The sequence below is a fragment of the Marmota monax genome, unplaced genomic scaffold (genome assembly GCF_021218885.2).
Source record: "Marmota monax isolate L192 unplaced genomic scaffold, Marmota_monax_Labrador192_F-V1.1 WCK01_AAM20220418_F8-fsc00039, whole genome shotgun sequence".
NCBI lineage: Eukaryota > Metazoa > Chordata > Mammalia > Rodentia > Sciuridae > Marmota > Marmota monax.
The window spans coordinates 14449075-14470630 of NW_026693602.1; the positions used below are offsets into that span (position 1 = coordinate 14449075).

The 21556-nt window shown below is 34.0% G+C and overlaps 1 protein-coding gene across 2 annotated transcripts in view; it reads right to left on the minus strand.

Annotated features, from left to right (window-relative positions):
• Nucleotides 1-2661: 2661 nt before the first annotated feature.
• Hspa4l (heat shock protein family A (Hsp70) member 4 like) overlaps nucleotides 2662-21556 on the minus strand; it is a 50401-nt gene continuing 31506 nt past the window's right edge. The window contains exons 14-19 of one of the 2 annotated variants that reach the window (XM_046459614.2): nucleotides 21409-21546; nucleotides 18072-18197; nucleotides 17692-17799; nucleotides 14308-14427; nucleotides 10519-10680; nucleotides 2662-8324 (exon numbers count right to left, since the gene is read on the minus strand). In XM_046459614.2, coding sequence (XP_046315570.1) covers nucleotides 8139-8324; nucleotides 10519-10680; nucleotides 14308-14427; nucleotides 17692-17799; nucleotides 18072-18197; nucleotides 21409-21546 — 840 coding nt within the window. In that variant the 3' untranslated portion in view covers nucleotides 2662-8138. The remainder of the gene's footprint in view (nucleotides 8325-10518; nucleotides 10681-14307; nucleotides 14428-17691; nucleotides 17800-18071; nucleotides 18198-21408; nucleotides 21547-21556) is intronic. The other variant, XM_046459613.2, reaches the window with a different exon arrangement.

The following is a 21556-nucleotide window of genomic DNA, read 5'->3' on the forward strand; positions in this document are numbered from 1 at the left end:
AGCCTATTACTTCCTGATTTGGTCTTTCCTTTGGGGTTTGGTTCTAAGTATTTGGGATGCATGCTTAGGTTGTTTATTTGAAATCTATTTTGATATAGGTACTCATTGCTATATATCTCCTATTTTCCAGTATCCTACAGGTTTTGGTGTGTTTATATGCATTTTCTTTGGTTTTAAGGAATTTTCTTCTAGCACTAGGGATTGAACTCACTAGCCCACTGAGCCACATCCCCACCCTATTTTGTATTTTATTTAGAGACAGGGTCTTCCTGAGCTGCTTATTGCTTTGCTTTTGCTGGCTTTGAACTGGGATCCTCTTGTTTCAGCCTCTGGAGCTGCTGAAATTACAGGTGTGTGCCACCATGCCTGGTCAATTTTAAGGCATTTTTAAATGGTTCCAAAGTGTATGTGTAGTCTCCATATACTTGTATAATGTCCAAGTTTCTTTTGTTGAAGATTTCTAGTTTTACTCCATTATAAGCAAATCAGATAAATATTTCTTATTTTCAAATACTAAAGCACCTTTTTTAGCAAGTGTAAGGCACTAGGTTTAAAACTTTTTATGACCTATTATATATTCTATCCTAGGGGAAGTTCCGTGAGCTATTTAATGTACTACAAGTACCTTGTAGGTCCATTTGCTGTATAGCAGTGTTTAACTTTGATGTTTTTTTGTCAGGACTATTGATGAGTGAAATACCATTGTATTTGAGCCCATCTCGTCCTTTAAGTCTGTTTTAGAAAAAGTTTATAATAAACTGGGTGCTGTGAAATGAATTGATATTAACCTCTGAAGGAAACAAATTTATAATTATCTTAACCTTGTCTCTGAGGTGAAAAGTGTGTTCAGGTTAGGTGTCCATTTGCTAGTATCATTTCCCCTTTTCAGTCCTCATGTAGGAAGCATATTGTTTGATCTATTTAAAAAGCTGTTCTTTAATTGGAGAAATTATTTACATTCAAGATTATTGAAAGTTAAGGTTTATTCCTTTCATTTTGATGATTTTCTTCTGGTTATTTTGAATGTTCTGTATATTGGCTCTTCTAATGGGTTTTATACTTTCATAAGCTATCATAATGGTATTTACCTTTCAATTCTGGACCTAGGATTCCCTTTTCTTTTTAAGTTTGGTCCGGTTTTCTTGGAAAAATCTTCATTTATGTTTCGTAAGGATAGTTTTTGCTGGTTTGGAAATTGTGGATGACCACTACCTTTAATTTTTTTGGGGGGGGAGGCACTCGACCACTAAGAAACATCCCCAGCCCCATTTTATATTTTAGAGACAGGGTCTGAGTTGTTTTGCACCTTATCAAAATTTGGATTATTTCACTCCCTCCTGACATATAGGGTTTCTGTAGTTAAATGCTCTTTTAATGTAAGGGAGCTGCCCTTATGACTTTGCTTTTTTGCACACTGTGAAATTCTTTCTCTTGTAATTCCTTGAGTGGTTCCTGGCTAGTGTGGATAGACTGGAAGGTGAGGTGAAATCCTGTTTCAAAGCAAAGCTACTTTACAGATTGCATGTCCCTCACATAAGCAGGCATGAGCCAGTTGTGTTACAATAGCTAGTATTTGCCAGTGTCTCCAAGTTTGGTGGGACTCTACCTGTCTCTTCCTTGGGGAAATTCCCCCTCCCCCAGCTGTGAAGTCAGGGTGTAAGACGTCAGGGTGTAAGACGCCAGGGCAATTCATTCTCCTGTCTCAGAATCTTTTATAAGGTTCCAGTCCATCTCTGGGCTGGTTTCCTGTGTTTCCCCCATACTTACCTACCTTACAGTGCCCAATGCACACATCACTTAGCAGCCTTGTGAATGGGGGGTGGGGAGTGGGGGTGCTAGAAACCTCTATTCAATCAATGTTGAAAATACTCAGTGCATTCATTTATAATTTAGTTTCAGAATACCTTATGAAATGCTTTTTATTTTCCACGGGTTAAGATACCTTTTCTTGACATTTTGATTTCATTTTCCTTATAAATTACCTGCTCTTTTACTACTATACAGCAGTGGTTTTCATTGATGGCCTGTGGACACATTAAGGGTCACTAAGATCCTTTCAGGTATCCACAAAAACCAATCATGCCAATTTTCGACACTTGCACTGATGGTACAAAAAACAATGTTAACAATGGAAATTTTCTGGGGTCTCAGTATGATTCACAGCTATGGCACCAAACTGTAAATCTTGATCCTTTAAGACATGTCAATTTTAATATTCTATTTGACAAAATGTGAAGTTCATACAAAGAATTGCTGCATACCAATCTTTGCTTACTTTGTTAGCACTACATTTACTGAACGAACATCTGTTGGACAAACTATTTAGATTTGCATATTTGGAAGACATGAAATGAACCCAGCATGAGAACAATTATATTGTGTCCAATGATGAGAATCAGGCTTTTAAGCAAAAACCAGAAATGAAAAATTTTGACCATAATGGTGGAGATGGCAATGAATTGCTGTGGTCTGAATATCTGTTAAAGGGTCTATCACATGTAAAACTCCACTACTTTTTATACAGGTGTTAGTTGATTACAATTTTCTGCTTGTATAGAAGACAAATCAAATGTGATGGAGTTCTCATTAAAAAAGGCATTATTAGCTAATAGAAACTAAACTGTTTAAAGTATCTTACAGTAATGACTGGAGTCAGAATCATTCTGTATATAAATCATTTTAATAATGGGTGGAGAAAAGAAAAAATGAGTTGGATGCCACGTTTTGATTACTAAACCATTAACTTCATGAAAATTGTTTATCTATATTGTGATATTAAACAATAGTGGCTTCTTTCTACCAAAAGTAAAAGTTAGCCACTTGTAATATGACTGTCCTTCCAAGACACCAATCCATAAAAATTGACTTCAAGGAATATAACAACACTTTTCCTTTTTGTTAAGCTTCTGTTTGTTTTCCTGAGGTTAGAACCCAGGACCTTTAAGGTAAGTACTCTGTAACTGAGTCATGCCCCCAAGCCCTCTTATTTTCGTTTCTAATGACATTTAACATCTGCATCCTAAATGGGTTCATATTATTTTAAGAGCATTTTAACTCAAATCGTACAAAGCAAAATACTTTAAAAAAAAAAAAAAAAAAAGCACATGCATTTAATAAAAGCAGCAAAGAATGGAAGGTGTCTACTCAATTTCAGACTTGTTTTGCCATTTGTCACATCAAGGATTTTAAAGGAGAGAGATGTTGGTTATTTAAAATACACTCACAATACTGACTTATTTTGGTCCAGAACTATTTAAAACATGCTAAGGCAAGAATATGAAACATCTATATGACTATGAAAATGAAAAATGCAACTAAATTTGAGATGAAAAAATCTATATAATACGAAAGATACCACTGCTAAATTTGAGACATTATATATATAAGTTTATAACATGGATTATCAAATTAAGAGTCCAAAAATTCTTAAATGACTATTCAGGGAAACAAAAGTACTAAAATTAACTATCAAAATTATTCAGTGAAACATGCTAATTTCGATAAAATCCTAAATTTTTAAATGCCATGAAAGATGTAAAGGATAATCCAGAAGGACAAAAGTATACCTAAGAAAAACAGAACTGTTATATGTAAATGAGTCTAGAACTGGACAAGGGAATAAAACAAGGAAACAATAAAAATTAAGAATTTACATCTTAGTTTACATATCAGGTGACTAATCTAAGATGCTGAATTTCATTTGATCTTATAGGTATCAAAAGATTTTCTAAATAGTCATCCTGTGACTTAGGACAGGACATAAGTTACAGAATCCAGAGTAAAGATCATATTTTAATTTTTTTGATATGGACTCTGACTGCCTTACAGACTCAATCAAATCTTCATGATTAATTAGCTTTACTTTGATAGCTCCAAGTTTCTTAATAGTGTGTTTTGACAAATCCTGTTTTTTTTTTTTTTTTTTAATATTCATTCTAACATTATGCTGGAAGTATTCATAGGGATCCAGAAGATGAAAAAGCTATTAACCACCTGTCAGTATTGACCACTTCCATAGACATTTAGGTTTTCTTCTTTAGCAATTTTTTAACATTCTTAAAATTTCAAGTACTCTTCTATTTAATGAATATCTATACATTTCATTCCCCTAATTTATATACATCTAAAATGTATAGACAGACATTAGCAGTATTATGAATTCAAAACCATTTTGTTAGTACTCAGTATATAAAAGAATATTGATTTTAGGGCATTTTAAAACAAATAATCGTTAAATAGGTGAAATTTCTCATTTTATTTAGAGTGATGGTCTTCGAGTTGAATTAACCTTACTTTTTAGTGAAAAGAAAATCAATACGCTTCCTGGGAATTATTTCAAAATCTTGGATAAAATCATACTTTGATAAAAACCAAAGAGGGGCTGGAGTTATGGCTCAGTGGAAGAGTGCTTGCCTCATATGGGTGAAGTACTGGGTTCGATTCTCAGCACCACATACAAATAAATAAAATAAAGGTCTAACAACTAAAAGAAAAAAAAAGAGAAATGTTTAATTTGGTATTTTTTAGTCAAAAAGTCCATCTTCTGCAATGTACTGATTTAATAAGATTAGTTTGCTAAATAAACTGATCTTTATTATTATTATTATTAATAGAACTAAACTTTATAAACCTCTTTTTACTTGAAAACTCAGTGGCTTACTTTTAATTAATGCCACAAGATTTCAAATAATTATTGATATAGCACAACAATTACCTATGTCATTCATTTTTACAAAGCTAAATTCTACTTCAAAAATTTCCTTTAAAAAAAAAAAAAAACAAAAGGAAAGATTTCCCTTTCTTTTCCTTTCCTTCATTGCTGCAGTTGAAACCCAGGGGCCTTGCTTAACCACAAAATAACATTTATTATAAAAATGAATTTTAATCTAAAACTCTAAAAACCAAGAAAACTATTTTTTCTGATCATTTGAGAATGACTTCTAAATGGGGTGCCCTGGCTTCACACCTATAATCCCAGTGACTCAGGAGGCAAAGGCAGGAGGATCACAAGTTTCGGCAACTTTTAGTCAGACTCAACAAAGTTTGTGAGTAAGGGATGTAGCTCAGTGGTATAGCACCCATGGATTCCAATCCCCTGCAAAAATTACAATCACTTCTAAATCTTCTATGAAGGGGCTGGGTATGTAGCTCAGTAGTGAACACTTGTGTCTAGCACATGGAAGGCCCTGGGTTATCTCCAGCACTGCCAAAGCAAAGGAAAATTTCAAAATTATAGGCTAGTAACTGCAAAACAGAATCAAATCAATAATAGAAAAGTACATCACAATGAGATCTGCCCTGTGTAAGTTTTTTCTTTGCTGTGCTGGAGATGTCAAGGGCTTTGTGCAAGGGAAGTGCTCTACCACTGAGTTATACCTCAGCCTTATAATAGGTAAAATCAGTGGAAAGGCTTTAATTGTGGACTACCAAATTCTATTTAAAACATTTTATCATTACATTTCAAATTTATAAAAATGGAGGGATGGTTCTATCTACTTTGGGTCAAAATTAGCTAAATTCAATGCCTTTCATATGGATTTTGCAAAAATTAAAACGTGTTCATTTTGATAAAATTCTTGACCCTGTCACGATGATTACTGAGCTCCCTAATTCACTTTAAAGGCATCAAGGAAATAACCGTAATACTAAAAATGTCCTCTACCCTCACCCCAAAATCTAAGAATCTTCAGTTTGTTTTTTGGTTTTGGTCCTGGGGATTGAAACCAGGGATACTTAAATAGAGCCACATCTCCATCCCATTTTTATATTGTGTTTAGAGACAGGGTCTAAGTTGCTGAGGGTGGCTTTGAAGTCACAATCCTCCTGCCTCAACCTCCCAAGCTGCTGGGATTACAGGCCATGTGCCACCATGTCCCGGCTTCTCTTGTGTTTTTTATTTTTAAAATGTTCATTTGGTATATACAACACTCCTCTTGCTTTTTGTAGATCACTTACTACAATTTAAAAACTAGGATCTGTTATTCCAATAGCTCAATTCTGTCATCTGCATTTTGGGGGTGTTTTTTAATAAATTAAAAAGTCTATTACTAATGAAGTAAAAATATCACAAAGTTTGTTATTTCTACAACCACCTTCAATTTTATAATCATGGTACAACTTGCCTATATTAAGAGCTGGTTTCTCAGAGACAAAAAATTTGTACTATAAGGTAATCTATATCTTTATTTCCCTGCATACTTATTTGCTTACTACATGAGATAACATTGTTTTGCTATGCATCAAAATAACTTCTAAGAGAGACTTTTAGTTTGAAAAAAAATTTTTTATGATTATTGCATACTGCAATTCAGACTAAATTAGAGTGAACTATACACTATTCAAAACCATACTCTAAACACACTAATAATTATTTATCTTTTGTACTGTTATATATCCCCTTTTACAGTCATGCTTTTTCTGAAATGAATGTATATATTTCCATACAAATGAAAAGCAACTGATACGTGCTTTAAAAATATATTTCGTCACTTTAAGATATCATTTCATTTTAAAAGTATTAAAAAGAAAAATGCAGATATTAAAAACTATATTGAGACAGTATGGCTTAATGCAAAAAAGAGGACTTTTCCTGCAAAAAGGCAGAATTTAAAAATCTGCAAGATATACTACTCTGTATGTACTCTTTCAGTGGAAACTACATTGTAGAAACAAAATCTCTATCTTAGAGAACTAGTTCTGAGAAATACTGACTATCCCTAAAGATATTATAGTCTCAATTTTTACTAACTTAATACTATTTCTGTTACTACTACAAACATTAATTTTGGGATATATTTAACTTAGATTTGGGATAAAATTAGTCTTTCAAAATATCAATGTAAGTTAATCTAGTTGACTGGCATTAAGAACACAAAGGCCCATGCATTTATCTGTGCTTTCCCTTGTAGGCTGACATATGACTTCAGTCTTTTTCCATAGACAGTTTGAAGACCCTGGACAGAATTGAATGATGTGAACAAATCTGGTGATGATACTAAATTTACTGTCCCTTCTCCCATTTAATTAAGAAGCACCAAAACTGGAGCCAAGGTTTCAAAAGTTAATTTAACAGCAGGAACTATAATTTAATCACATCATATCACACTATGTAACATTATATATTTTGCCTATTGATATGTAACACAGTTAAGTTTATTACAAGCATTATTTCCTAAGTCTTATGGTACAAGTGCTCCTTTTCAGTATTACTGCTTATTTAATAGTGTTTATATTGTAACATTCAGTAAATCAATGATAATATTGTGCAATGCATTGTGCCATTTCTCCCTACCCTGTGTTAAGATATGAACAAAATCAATTAAGAAAACCAACACAACTATTAAAACTGAAATGAGGTACCAACATCACAGATGCATGTCTGAGTAGGTCAACAGCATTTTCCCCATGATGTAATTTCATCAAAAAGGCTTCTCTTTTAAGCTAGCATTATTTCAGCAGCAGCTCGTCTTCAGGACAAGTAAATCAACAGTTTCAAGTGAAAGAAGAGATTCTAAGAAAACATCAATGCACATTACTAACTAAAGAGGCAAACTGCTGGTGTCAGTTTAACATAAAATTGTGCATTTTCTCTTTCCACATGTGACTTAGTTCATTTATGTGATGACAACAAAATTGAGTTCTTGTGGTATACCAATGAGATGGACTAATTTGTTCAGAAACCTCTTATTTGTTTTAATATTTAAATTATAACAATACAATAACTAGAAAAAGGCCCGTACCCTCAGTGGCTTTAAACCACATCAACTTTTGCTTTTCAAAATTACAATGCAGTTAAATCTATGCTTCTGCAACAATAGTGCAATACGGTATCCTTTCCTGAATAAAGGAAGTGAGGTTTAGGTAGACTATTGCCAATTACATACCAATTCTGCATGTTTGATATAAACTACATCAGGAAAGCTAAAACTGACTTGTACATCTATATTCAGCTGAAGCTTCACATAAGCAGTAATGAAATGACAGGTGCACTCACTTTGCAAAACTACTTCAAAAAACAAATGACAAAGTAGTTAAGAACAATGGAACATCTGTTTTGTGTGCCAGATGTAAAAGATGAATGGACCCTGTGGTTACTTGCACTATTTGCTATTTGAATTATATGAAGGTAAAATTAAGACTTAGTCCACTTCCATCTCCCCAGATGATTTAGTATGCTGTGTGCTGTCTTTTGTTGCATCTGGTTTAGTTTCCGTTCCACTCTGTCCATCCATTGGTCCGTTATGTTCACTATTAGCTTTTGTTTTGTCTTCAGCCACTTCTACTTTGGGTTTGTAAATGATGGGGTTACAGAAATTATCTAGCTCCTAAAGACGAGAAAAAATATTTAAAATACTAAGTTACTATTAACTTTCAAAATTCTATAATTTTTCTAAAATTTCAAATTCCTAAATTTATAAGCTCAGCCACAATACCATTATTTCGACAGCTTCATGAATGATTTACTTTCTGACTAGTGAATGTTTGCGGCAATCAAACTCTAAAATGGTTTTTATATAAATTTGGTACTAGGGATTGAACTCAAGGGCACTTAACCACTGAGCTACATCCCCATCCCTTTTTAGTTTGAAACAAGGTTTCACTAAGTTGCTCAGGGTGCCTCACTAAGTTGCTGAAGCTGGCTTTGAACTTTCAGACCTCCTTTGTCAGCCTCCTACATCCCTGGAATTACAGGCATGTGCCACCAGACCTCACAAAATATTTTTGTATCTAACCTTTCTAAAACTTATTTCATAATTTAAATACCATTTACTTTGGTAGGAATAACTTTTAAATAATGGACTTAAATACACATACTAACAACACTATTTTTTGGAAATAGGTGAAGAAAAAAGCCATAAAAGTAAACTGAACATTAATTATTTAAATGAATACAAGGTGTCTTCTATCTGCTTTTTATGCATCATATTTTAGAAAATTATTACATAAGACTAATCAAATTGGAAAATCTGAAAGACTATTGTCAAAGAGATTGGTGCAGAGATACCAAGAAAGTAAAATCTTAGAATGTTTTAGTAACAAACTACTCATAGTACTCTAAAAAGTCTTCTTTATTTGACAATATCTTGAACATTATATCTAAATAGATACATCTCTGTATCTAAACCATTATGTTCAATGGCTACATAGTGTTATATAGATGCATCCATTTATTTACGTAGCAGTTCCTAGAACTGTCATTTCTAGACATGTTAAATTATATACAGGTTAAATTCCTATATAAATTTTCTGACAGCGTCCCAGGAAAGTTCTAACAAATTTAACCTAACTGCTCAGGGGAAATCATCCATCTCTCTACATCTTTGCCAACTCTTGCAAAGATTGTAAAAAAAAAAATACAACAAGGGTCTGGGGATATAGCTCAGCTGGTAGAGTGCTTGCCACCCACACACAAGGCCCTGGGTTCAATCCCAGGCACCACCACCACCACCACACACACACACACACAATAAATAAATAAGTAATATATATATATATATGCCAAAAAAGATTTGGAATTTTTAGGTTAATTGTCAGGATGAACTCTATTTCATATGTTTTTGTTTATTCTTTTATCAACTGCTAATGCAACAAACCTTTTACTAATTTCTCTATTTGGATGCTGATTTTTTAAATAAAGTTTTCCATGATAACTTTTAAAAAAATATTTATTAATTTTTTTTTAGTTTTTGGTGGACACAACATCTTTATTTTAGTTTTATGTGGTGCTGAGGATCTAACCCAGCGCCCCGTGCATGCCAGGCGAGCGTGCTACTGCTTGAGCCACATCCCCAGCTCCTCCATGATAACTTTTGACATTTAATCTGCCTAGCTTATCTCAGATCAAGCTTTTGAAAACAAGATTTTACCACAGAATTCACAAATTTCAAACTGGTTCCAAGATACCTATACTGCAATGAAGACTCAGAGGTCTCGCCGAATCTCTGAGTTTGAATTTACAGCTGTCAAAAGTCATCACACTGCTTTATTTCACTGTTTTACTCTTCAATTAAACACCAGCCCTGCATGACAAATTAATAAAAAGAACAGATATTCTATACCTAGAATCACTTAAAACAAATTTAACATAATAAGAGATTAGCCTTAAATTTATTTTTTGAGTTCTTCTGCATCTTTTTCTTTGGGTACTAAGGATGGAACCCATGAGCACTTAACCACTGAGCCAAACCCCCAGACCTCCTTTTATTTTTTTTTTTTTGAGACAGTGTCTCACTAAGTCGCTGAGGCTGGCTTATAACTTTAGAACTTCCAGCCTCAGCCTCCTGAGCTGTTGGATTACAGGGATGCATCACAATGCCTGGCTACAAATTATTTCTTGAAGTATGATTTTATTAATCAATTTCAGTCCTTGAACTCATCATTAAAAGGGAATTTGAGGCTGGGGCTATGGCTCAGCAGTGGAGCACTTGCTTAGTATGTGTGATACACTGGGTTCATTTCTCAGCACCACATACAAATAAATAAAAGTCTAACAATTAAAAAAAAAAAATTGTCTCTTACCTTAGACTTCGCAACAATTTCCGAAACTTTAACCACAGGTTCTTGAGTGAGACTTAATTTATTCTGTGCATTCATCTTAGTGTTCAGCCAAATCATGGCATCGCTGATATATTTTTCAACTTTTTCCATTTCAGCAGGATCCAAATGATCGTATCTTTCATCCTATTAAACAAGCTTTACTTAATGTTAATTTATTTTCTGGTACGCACCAGTTAATTGATAATTTCTGTTTAAAAATTTAGATTCTTGGGGCATGGGTTGTGGCTCAGTGGTAGAGCGCTCGCCTAGTGCGTGTGAGGCCCTGGGTTCGATCCTTAGCACCACATAAAAATAAATAAGGGTATTGTGCCCAACTACAATTAAAAGATAAATTTTATTTTTTAAAAATTTAGATTCTTATTGATTGCACATCTAATAAATATTCATGTGAAGAAGCCACATACAAATATAACAAAGCTAAAATGATTACAAGAAATAAAACCAGTGTGAATTTAAAAAGAAGTTTTCTGAAGAAGTCAGATTTAGAAAAGAATGATTAGTAGAGAATATTCAACAAAAAAGAAAGCACTGTAATGGAATGGAGTTAGAGAATAGGAGACATTAGGTGACAGGCACATAGAAGGCTAGACAGAAAATGCTGAACATACAGTATCATGATGCTAAGGTTCCTGAACAGGAGAATGCTACGTAATAGAGACAATCTAAGAAGTCATGGATTAGACTGATAGCTACAAAACCAGAAGTGGCAAGATAACACACAGCAAGATGATATGATTAATTACAGACTGAACTGAGAAAATCAAGGGAAAGAGAATTCAATAAACCCAAATAGGAAGACAGAGATGCCATTTTAAAGCCACCGGTTTTCTGAGACTCCAAGAAGTTCTGCTTGTAGATTACAAATCACATACCCACTATATCTGACTCAGTTTCCAGGCTGCCACGTTTTCTTGAATTTATTCATATATCATGGATCACTTAAGTTTCCTTTGCTAGTTCATCTTCATTCATCTCTCTACCTAAACGTTTCAAAATTTCTCTAGCCTGAACCTCGTTCTTGAACTCTTAAATAGGAGTCTAACTTCAATACCTACCTCTTGTTTTGAACTCCCGATTTTATCTTCATCTACTCTTTCAGTCTTCCCCAACTTCGTAAGTGGAAACATCATCCTTTCAGATAAACATCCTCGGAGGATTTTTTTACTTCTCTGATATGTTTACATCATATCTACCACAATTCTTATAAGCTCTAGTTTCCAAATAAAGTTGAAAATCGGACCACTTCTTGCCCCTGTATTATCTGTATACAAGCTTCCACCATTTCTTGCTTGTATTACTTAAACAGAGTCTTAACTTTGTCTACTTCTGAACCCTCTAAAAAGATAGGTCACTAATATGCTTGATTACCTCCAACAATTTCACATCTCTGGGCTGGCTAGGACTTTCATGATCTGGCATCCATACCTACTATTTCAAGCTCTCTACCTACTGTTTTAAGCCACACTGGCCTTCCTGCTATTTCTCCAACATGTTCTCCTCTGGGACTTTTCAGCTGCAACTAGTCCATTTTGCTAGAACATTTCTCTTCCAGTTATTATATCTTGAGCCCTCACCACTTGCAGTTCTCTTCTGCCATGTTGTGTCCCACTGGAAGTCCACCATTCTCTGACAAATCACCACCCTGACAGTGCCTTACTTTCTCCACACACTCAAGAAGACAGCCAAAGCCTAGAAAGTACTGAGCCACAGAATTTAAATCCTGGCATTTTCTGTTGTCTGCCTGTTCCTTCTTTCTTTTCCTTCTTTATACGCTATTTGTGATGTTAAGTAAATACGGAAAGTTATTTGCAGACTTATTCACAAGTAGCGTATGGCTTTTACTTTTAGGCTACCTGGATTGCAATTTCTGTTTTACAAACCTCATTGATCTCTTCTAAAACAGAATAACTTTCTACATTGTGTAACAGGTAAAATAGTATAGCTGCTGAAAATCTGTAGGCTGATACGAGACCACCTAGGTTTAATTCACAGTTCCCCATCATTTACTACTTACATAATATTCAACAAATTGCTTCAGCATTTCAGTTTGCTTATATGTAAACTGAGACAGCAGTATTAATGCTGTCAGGGATATATCCTTGTGGAAATAACATGAGGTACCCCAAGAACAGTGCTTAAAATTCACCACTGCTTGATAAATGTAAGCTCCTATATCTGAAAAGTTTCTGGTGCTGGTCTCTCCTACACAATAATGCAGTTATAACAATGATAAAAAACTGGGGGATAAAAGTGAATTATTTATTTGAAAGTAAGACCAGTAAACCTGTCCCATGGGTCAAGTTCAAGTGACTGCCTAATTTGGTGGTGGTGGTGGGTTATTGGGAATTGAAGTCAAAGACACTAGGCCATTGAACCACATCTCCAGCCCTATTTTGTATTTTATTTAGAGTTCCTTAGCGCCTTGCTGAGGCAGGCTTTGAATTCTCTATCCTACTGCCGCAGCTTCCCTATCCGCTGGGGTTACAGGTGTGTGCTACTGTGCCTGGCTAGCTATGTTTTTAATAAAAAGCTTTTTTGGGGGAACACGACCACATCCATTTGTTTACCTACTGTCCATTACTGCACTACAACAAAGAGATGAAGAGCTGTAAAGACAATATATTAAACACTGCAAAGATTCATATTTATTAATTTTCTTCTCAAAGATAAAATCTGGTAACCACTGGTTTAGAAGAGGAAAATGGTATGTTTAATTTTGTTAAATTTTTCTGTTATAGTTACATAAATTATATCTCCATTTGAATATATCTCTCAGGCCTACAAACAGTGGAAAGTTAAAGTATTACAGATTTAGTATGTATCTAAAAAGAATAAAGGGTATATATAGGGGACCAAGGATGATTAATGAACTGTGAACATGACCAAAAGCAACTGAAAAAAAAAAAAAAAAAAAAAAAGCAGCCAAAGAACAAGGTAAAGACTATGAGAGTTCAGTCTCTCATAGTCCCACGGGGGAAAAAATGTTTCCAGAAGAATCTCTTTTTCACTGTATGAAAAATATAAAAATGAAAATTGTTTTTAAAAAGAAAACAATTTGCGGGGTTAGGGTTATGGCTCAGTGGTAGAGTGCTTGCCTGTATGTACGAGGCACTGGGTTCAATCCTTGGCACCACATATAAATAAAGGAACTGTGTCCATCTACAACTAAAAAAAAAAGAGGAAGAGGCCATGTGACCATGCAAAATGATTGAAGTGATGCAGCCACAAGCTAAGGAACACCTAGTCATCAGAAGCTGGAAGAGGCAAGGAACAGATTGTCTTCCAGTGTTTTCAGAGGGACAGAAGCCCTGCTGACACCTTGATGTTGTATTTCTGGCCTGTTGAATTGTGGGAAAAAATAAGTTTGGGGCAGGAGTTGTGGCTCAGTGGTAGAATGCTTGCCTGCCATGTGTGAGGCCCTGGGTTAATTCCTCAGCACCGCATATACATAAATAAAAGATACATTGACAATTACAAAAAACCACAATAATTTGGTCACTGGATTAATGTATATAGTGGCTTGAGGAAAATCTACAAAAGCCAATGATTTTAAGTGTATCAGAATCCTCTATTAATAACTGTCTTCAATTAAAAAAAAAAGTTTTAAGTATGGTTATACAAAGTCCCTGGAAATGGACAGCAACAACTACTACAGCTCTGTGGCTGAGAAGTTTTGGACAGATCCCACCTTTCCCAGGTACACACACACACACACACCATCATTACGCATTGTACTTATGAATTCAATACCTTGTTTCTATAGGCTTCTATCACTTTCATGACAAGTTGAATCTTTTTTCCCAAGTCATTTAAAGCTTTTGGTCTCTCTTCATGTTCCATGTACCTCATTTGAATAGGCTGGCCATACTTCTATTAATAAAAGAAAAATGTTAAAAAGAACAAGAGCTTTAACATAAAATTTATTTGGCTCTTTGGAATAATATAATGGCCATATTAAAACATGTTCCCGCTATTTCCCTACAAAGAAGTACTTCCACTGGCTTTTGTTCATTGTTAAGGAAGAATGCCTAACAAGCGCCTTATTTCTTTCTCATTTATACAATTACCTCTTGATTCTTCTTTAAATCCAAAGTCCCAATCAAAACTTACCTTTTTTTTTTTCAAAGATAGGTGAGAATACTTTACAAAACTATTAGAGAAAGAAACCATAAGGACTATATTACAGTACATATAGAATTCATGGATTTTAAACTTAGTTTCAAAATTAATGTAACTCTATAACCATATAACTGTATATGCAACATGATTACTGACAGTTAATATCTGCTATCGTTTATATATGTGTGCATATTATATATATATATAAAATCATTAGATTAAAATGCATACTCTAATTTCTTTCTCTTCTAAGTGCTTCGATTTGTTTCTCAATGTTAAAACCACCTACACAAACTTTTGAGAGGGAAGCACATGAAGGACAAAAAGAACTATTTTCTCTTAAATTCTTTTATATACTAAGATAAAACTGAGAGTAGATTAACAGTAATTTCAGATTTACAGAAAAGTTAAAATAATAGAAAGCCAACCATTATCACTACTTTCCTCTAATGTAATATCTAATGGTACATTTGTCAAATCTGAAAAAAAAAATTCAACACTGACAAGTTAATATTGAACAGAATCCCAGTCTTTATCCAGATTTCACCTCTGTTCCAGGATATCATAATGCATTCAGTGAATTTAATTTTCAAAGAGGAGCAGATACTTCATTTTTAAAGGTCACCTCAAAAACAAAACTAGGGACTAGGTAATATAGCTCAGCTGGTAGAGTGCTTGCCTCACATACACAAGGCCCCGGGTTCAAGGCCCAGCACAACAACAACAACCACTACCACCACAGAAATGTGAAAAATTCTGTTAACATTCATTTCTATGGCTTCTTAATATACTTAAGGCAAAGAATCAAGGTTAAGTACTGCTAAGATTCGCAATTATGTCCACTGGCCTCGGCTGCTTGGCTTTCCCAATATTAAAAAAAAAAAGGGCCAGGTGTTGCAGCGCATTCCTGTAATCCCAGCTACTAGAGGGGTTGAGATTGGAGAAGTGCACATTGTTGGCCAGCCTCAGCACTTAGGGAGACCCTGTCTCAAAACAAAAAGTAAAAGGACCAGGATGTAGCTTAGTGGTAAAGTGTCCGGGGGCTCCACCCCAGTACTGAAAAAAAAAAAAAAAAAAAAAAAGTTAATGTACATTTCCCTTAGGGATGTGGCATGTTAAAAGAAAAAAAATCACTGAGAATATAAACTATGATAATGCTTAATTCTGCTGATATAAACAATTTTTCTAGTTGCTACTTATTCCCTTTGGAAATAATTTATTGGCATGAAAATAATTTTTGCATGATTATTAGTTTCTTTTACTTTGAAGTAACATCTTTTGTGTTTTTTTACCCTACTATCCCCAGTGCTTAAAGGGCTGTAATTTCCAAATTCTAAAATCCTTATTAATCACATCACTAGCATCTATGTGATTTCTTGCTACTCAAAGAGTGGTTCATAAACCAGCAACACCAGCATCACTTGGAGGCTTTAATGAAATGTAGAACCATGGGGCCCCTCTCATATCTACTAAATCAGAATCTGCTTTTCAGTAATAGCCTAAGTAGTACATATGCACATCAGAGTAACTCAAAGATCCACACTTCCAAGAAATGACTAAAATTTCTTTTCAACTTTCCAATAAAACGTAGAGGTATTTTTTTTTTTTTTTCTAGAATGGGGAAAGGGTTGCACAGCATAGCCAGCATGGACAAAGAGGCCAACAGTGGTCTTTCCTCAAAATCATACCAATGACTTAGGAAAGGCAGACATGGTAGCCAAGTTTAAATTTTTTTCTGAAAGGACATTCAAGAGCAGAGGTGCTATCTCTGACATCTTGGCTGCTTGGTTTTTCCATCAGCTGCACTGCAAAAATACAATAGGCCAGAGTGTTATTACTCCCCAAATCACAGAAGTGAAGGGTGATTCTTCCAATAAGTAGGAAGGGATCAAGTTGATAATTCTATCACTTCTTAAAGAGACAACTCACTAATACATAGATGCAAAAGATTAATTCTGTTCATTTTTTAAACACATTTTAGTATTATGATTATATATTATCTCAGTTACACAGCACTAGTTACTTCTCATATTTCCATAGTAAATAAATCAGCATATTGAAATGATTATCTGCATTCCCATATTGATTACATCATTATTCAGAAAAGGAAAGGGACAAAATCTATTCATGAATGGACAAAGAAATGTAATACAGTTCAGCCTTAAAAAGAAGGAAATCCAACCAGGCATGGTGGCCCACGCCTGTAATCCCAGTGGTTGGGAGGCTGAGGCAGGAGGATCACAATTTCAAAAACAGCCTCAGCAACAGAAAAGCGCTAAGCAACTCAGCAAGAACCTGTCTTAAGTAAAATACAAAATAGGGCTGGGGATGTAGCTCAGTTAGATCCTCAGTACTGGGGAGAGATCCAATCACTTGGAACAACTTGAATTAACCCAAAGGACATTACACTAAGTGAAAATAGGCTAGGGAAAAAAGACAAATACTGCATGATCTCATGGGTCCATAAAGTCCAACTCCAAAGCAGATAGTAAAATGGTGATCACCAATTGGATGGAGGGACGAATGGGGAGACGATGTTGAAAGAATGCAATATTTTAATTAGATAAAGAGATAAGCTGAAGAACACAGCTGATAACAATATTATATATCTGAAAACTATGTAGATTTTAAGTGTTATCACAAACAAAGTATGTTAAGTAATGCATCTGTCAAATCTGATTTAGTCCACTTTTTTTAAGTGTGTTAAATGAAACATATTAATATTAATTCAACCTGTTTCTTTTTACTTTTTTCCATTTTTTAAGTTAAATTTAGTTTTATTTATTCAATGTTATATTTGACAGAATACAATTCAATTCATATTACACAAATAGAACAATTTTTCATGTCTCTTGATTTAGCCATTCTAAGATATATATATATTCATATGCATATAAACATGTTGTACACCATTAAATATATAAATTTAACTAAACAAGTACATTGCCTTTATACCATAATTTTTAAGAACCAAATATTTCATTCAACCCTAATATGGAACTTCAAAATCTTTACCTTTAGTTCTTGAAGCTTATCCACATAAACTTGTTTAGGTTGGTCCTCTCCTTCTTCATAAAGCCAATTTTCTGTGTCCTCCAGTATTGAAGACAGTTTACTCATGTCCTAGTTATACATTTAAGAGAGACTGATTACAAATGCTTTCCTGATTTAAAAAAAAAGTCATCAAGGAAAGAGGATATTTTTCAGTTAAATTTATGATTTTTCTGACTCATTCATTAACATGTTTTTCACCATGCTTTAATTTGGAAAAGAATTATATTCCCGAAGGCTCAGGAAGATTGATAACAAATTTGGTACACTTATCAATATAATCCATACTGACATTTTCAGGTAAGATTTAAATAGCTCTCAAAGATTATGAAATTTAGACTTACTTCTGGAGTGATGAATTTTTCGTAGACAGTGCCCAGTCTGTCTCTAAAATCATATACATATTCTTCGACTGCATTCTTAGCATCGTTTCTTTCTTTCTCTAACTTATCCTGCATTATCATCTTCCCCTATTCAAAAAGTTTCAGATTAACTGTCGTAAGAACATACGTTAGCGCAAATCAAAACCATAATGGCACCACTTCATACCTATTAAGAGGAAAATATTTTAAGAAACTGAAAATAAGTATTCATGAACATGTGGAGAAACTGAAACCCTCACACATTAATGGTGGGAATGTAAAATGCTGCAGCCACCATGGAAACTGACAGGTTCCATAAAAAACACAACACAGAATTAGAATTTTATTCCTCCAAAGATACCCAAAGGAAATGAAAGCCGGGACTCAAAACAGTATTTGTTAATTACAATTATTCACAACAGCCAAAAAAATAAAAACAATTCAAGTGTCCATTTACAGATCCATGGATAAATGAAATGAATGTACAATCAATGGAATTATTATTCAATCTTAAAAAGGAATGAAATAGGGACTGGGGTTGTAGCTCAGTGGTAAAGCACGTGACTTGAATGTGTGAGTCACTGGGTTCAATCCTCAGCACCACATAAAAATAAATATATTTCTGTGTCCATCTACAACTAAAACAATAACATCTGGTACATGCTACAACAACATAGGTGAACACAAAAGGACAAGTACTCTATGAGTTAATTAGACCAGGTAGATTCAGATATAGAGAAAGCAGTACTGGGGAATGGGAAAAGGGAAGAAGGGAGAGTTAATCCTTAATGGTTACATAATTTCTGTTTTGAGGCAATGAAAATTTTTGAAAATTGTGGTGATGTTCATATAACATTGTGAATATAATTAATGACACTGAATTGTACATTTATAAACAGTTAATATCGGGCTGGAGTTGTGGCTCAGCGGTAGAGCAATCGCCTCACACGTGTGTGGCCCTGGGTTCGATCCTCAGTACCACATAAAAATAAATAAATAAAATGAAGGTATTGTGTCCAACTACAACTAAAATAAATAAATAGAACAGTTAATATGGCAAATTTTATGCTATATTAAAGCATAATTTTTAAAACTTCATATTGTAATATGCAAAAATCACTATATACTTTTTAAAATGTGTGAACTGTGTGCCATGTGAGTATCTTCATTTTGTTGCATATGGATTTTCAGTTTTCCCAGCATCATTCGTTGAAGAGGTTATCTTTTCTCTAATGCTTGTTTTTGGCGCCTTTGTCTAATTTAAGGTAACTGTAATTAAGTGGGTTAGTTTCTGTGTCCTCTACTCTGTACCACTCGTCTACCAATCTACTTTGATGCCAATACCACACTGGTTTTGTTACTATTGCTCTATAGTATAGACAGTTTAAGGTCTGGTATAGTGATGCCACCTGCTTCACTCTTCTTGCTAAGGATTGCTTTAGCTATTCTGGGTCTCGTATTTTTAATGAATTTCATGACTGCTTTTTCTATTTCTATGAGAAATGTCATTGGGATTGCATTAATCTGCGTAATGCTTTTGGTAGTATAGTCATTTTGACAATATTAATTCTGCCTATTCAAGAACAATGAAGATCTTCCATCTTCTAAGGTCTTCTTTAATTTCTTCGAAAGAGTTCTGTAGTTTTCGTTATAGAGGTCTTTCACCTCTTTCATTAGGTTGATTCACAAGTATTTTATGTTTTTTGAGGCTACTGTAAATGGGGTTGTTTTTATTTCCTTTCTGAGGATTTGACACTGATACAGAAATGCTTTTGATTTATGGGTGTTGACTGATTTTGTATTCCTGCTACTCTGCTGAATTTATTTACTAGTTCTAGAAATTTTCTGGTGGAATTTTTTGGGTCTTCTAAGTATAGAATCATATCGTTGGCATAAGGGGCTGGAGTTGTAGCTCAGTGTAGAGTGCTTGCCTAGCACATATGAGGCCCTGGGTTCAATCCTCAGCACAACATAAAGATAAGAAAATAAAAGTATTGTCCCCACCTCCAACTACAAAAAAATATTTTTTAAAACAATTGCTGAATAAAACATACTGTGTCATTTATATATACTCAGGTTCACACCCTAGTTTCCCTGTTTATCAGCTTGAGATCAACAAAGTCACCTAACCTCCAATTTCTGATCCTAAAATAAAGTGTGGAATTGTAACTTACTGGGATTTTAGTAAGACTGAGTAATTTATATAAAATATTTAGTACAATGCCTGGTACTGAATAAATGTGAGTCTCAGTAGGGGATACTAATTGACTGATGCTGAGATTTGGAGAGTCTGATACTCTCTGACCTTGGGCAGCTTAGTATAGATTGGCCTGAGTTTTCTCATCTACAAAATGGAAAGCTATGCTTCATATATTTGTTTTGAGGAATAATAAGATATTAAAAGTATTTAAAGTTGTTAACAAAAATTATTATAATCAAAAACTAATAATCTACAGATAACATAAACAAAATTGTCATTTTAAGAAAAATGTGGTATTTTAAACATAAGCTCTTTATAAACTACAATGCGTTGATATAAATAATTTAAAATAAAAATTAAAAACTAAGAGAAATGTCATATACGATACCTGCCAATCAATTCATTCCTTTGGGAAAATTAGCCTCCTGACATAATACAAGACCTCAAAGAATGCTTACTTCACACAAAATGTACTTTTGATGTAAGTACACAACAAAAAAAGTATTATTTAAAGTCAAAATTTCTTGTTAAAATAACGTACAGTTGATGGTAAAACAGAAGGCACTCTTGAGACTGACCTCTTAATGCCAGCCAAGCTTGAAGAAATTAGGAACCACCACTAAAAAAATGAAATAAATTACTTCTAATATAATTACTGATGAAGAAATAAAACTTGTTACCCTCAAAAGACTAGTATTAAACATGTAAGAAAATGTTAATGAAAACAGATTTTTAAAATCTATTCAACTAAAGTCAGAAAACATGACTAGAACCTTAATCTCAAAGGATATGCATTTAAAAAAATGGAGTTGCTCATAACTTCACCATGTGACATGTGCTGGTGTTTCTACTAACGACAGAACTTAAGGGGGCGAGAATCCCGAGTCTCAGAAAGGTTCTTCTCTTTAGAGGATATAGTATTATCTTTCATATAAATAAGATAAAATTATTGTAAATGATATCAATCTAGTTCAGTATTTTATCAAAAATTATGCGAATGAATGATCTGCTTAATAATTCCTCAGGTATTTTTCACTTATTTCCCAGAATTTGGAGATTACTGACTATAAAATATCAGAATATACCACCACGTTTCAAAATTCAATCAGATTTATATACCTCATTTTCAATGTAGCTGTTGAGAAGATCTTGGCCCAGCTGTCTACATAGGGTACTCTGGATAGGTAGATCAACACTCTTGACTTTTCCCTTTTTAATGGTCTGATTTAATCGTTCTTGTTTTTCTGAGGGTGCTGTCTGAAACAAA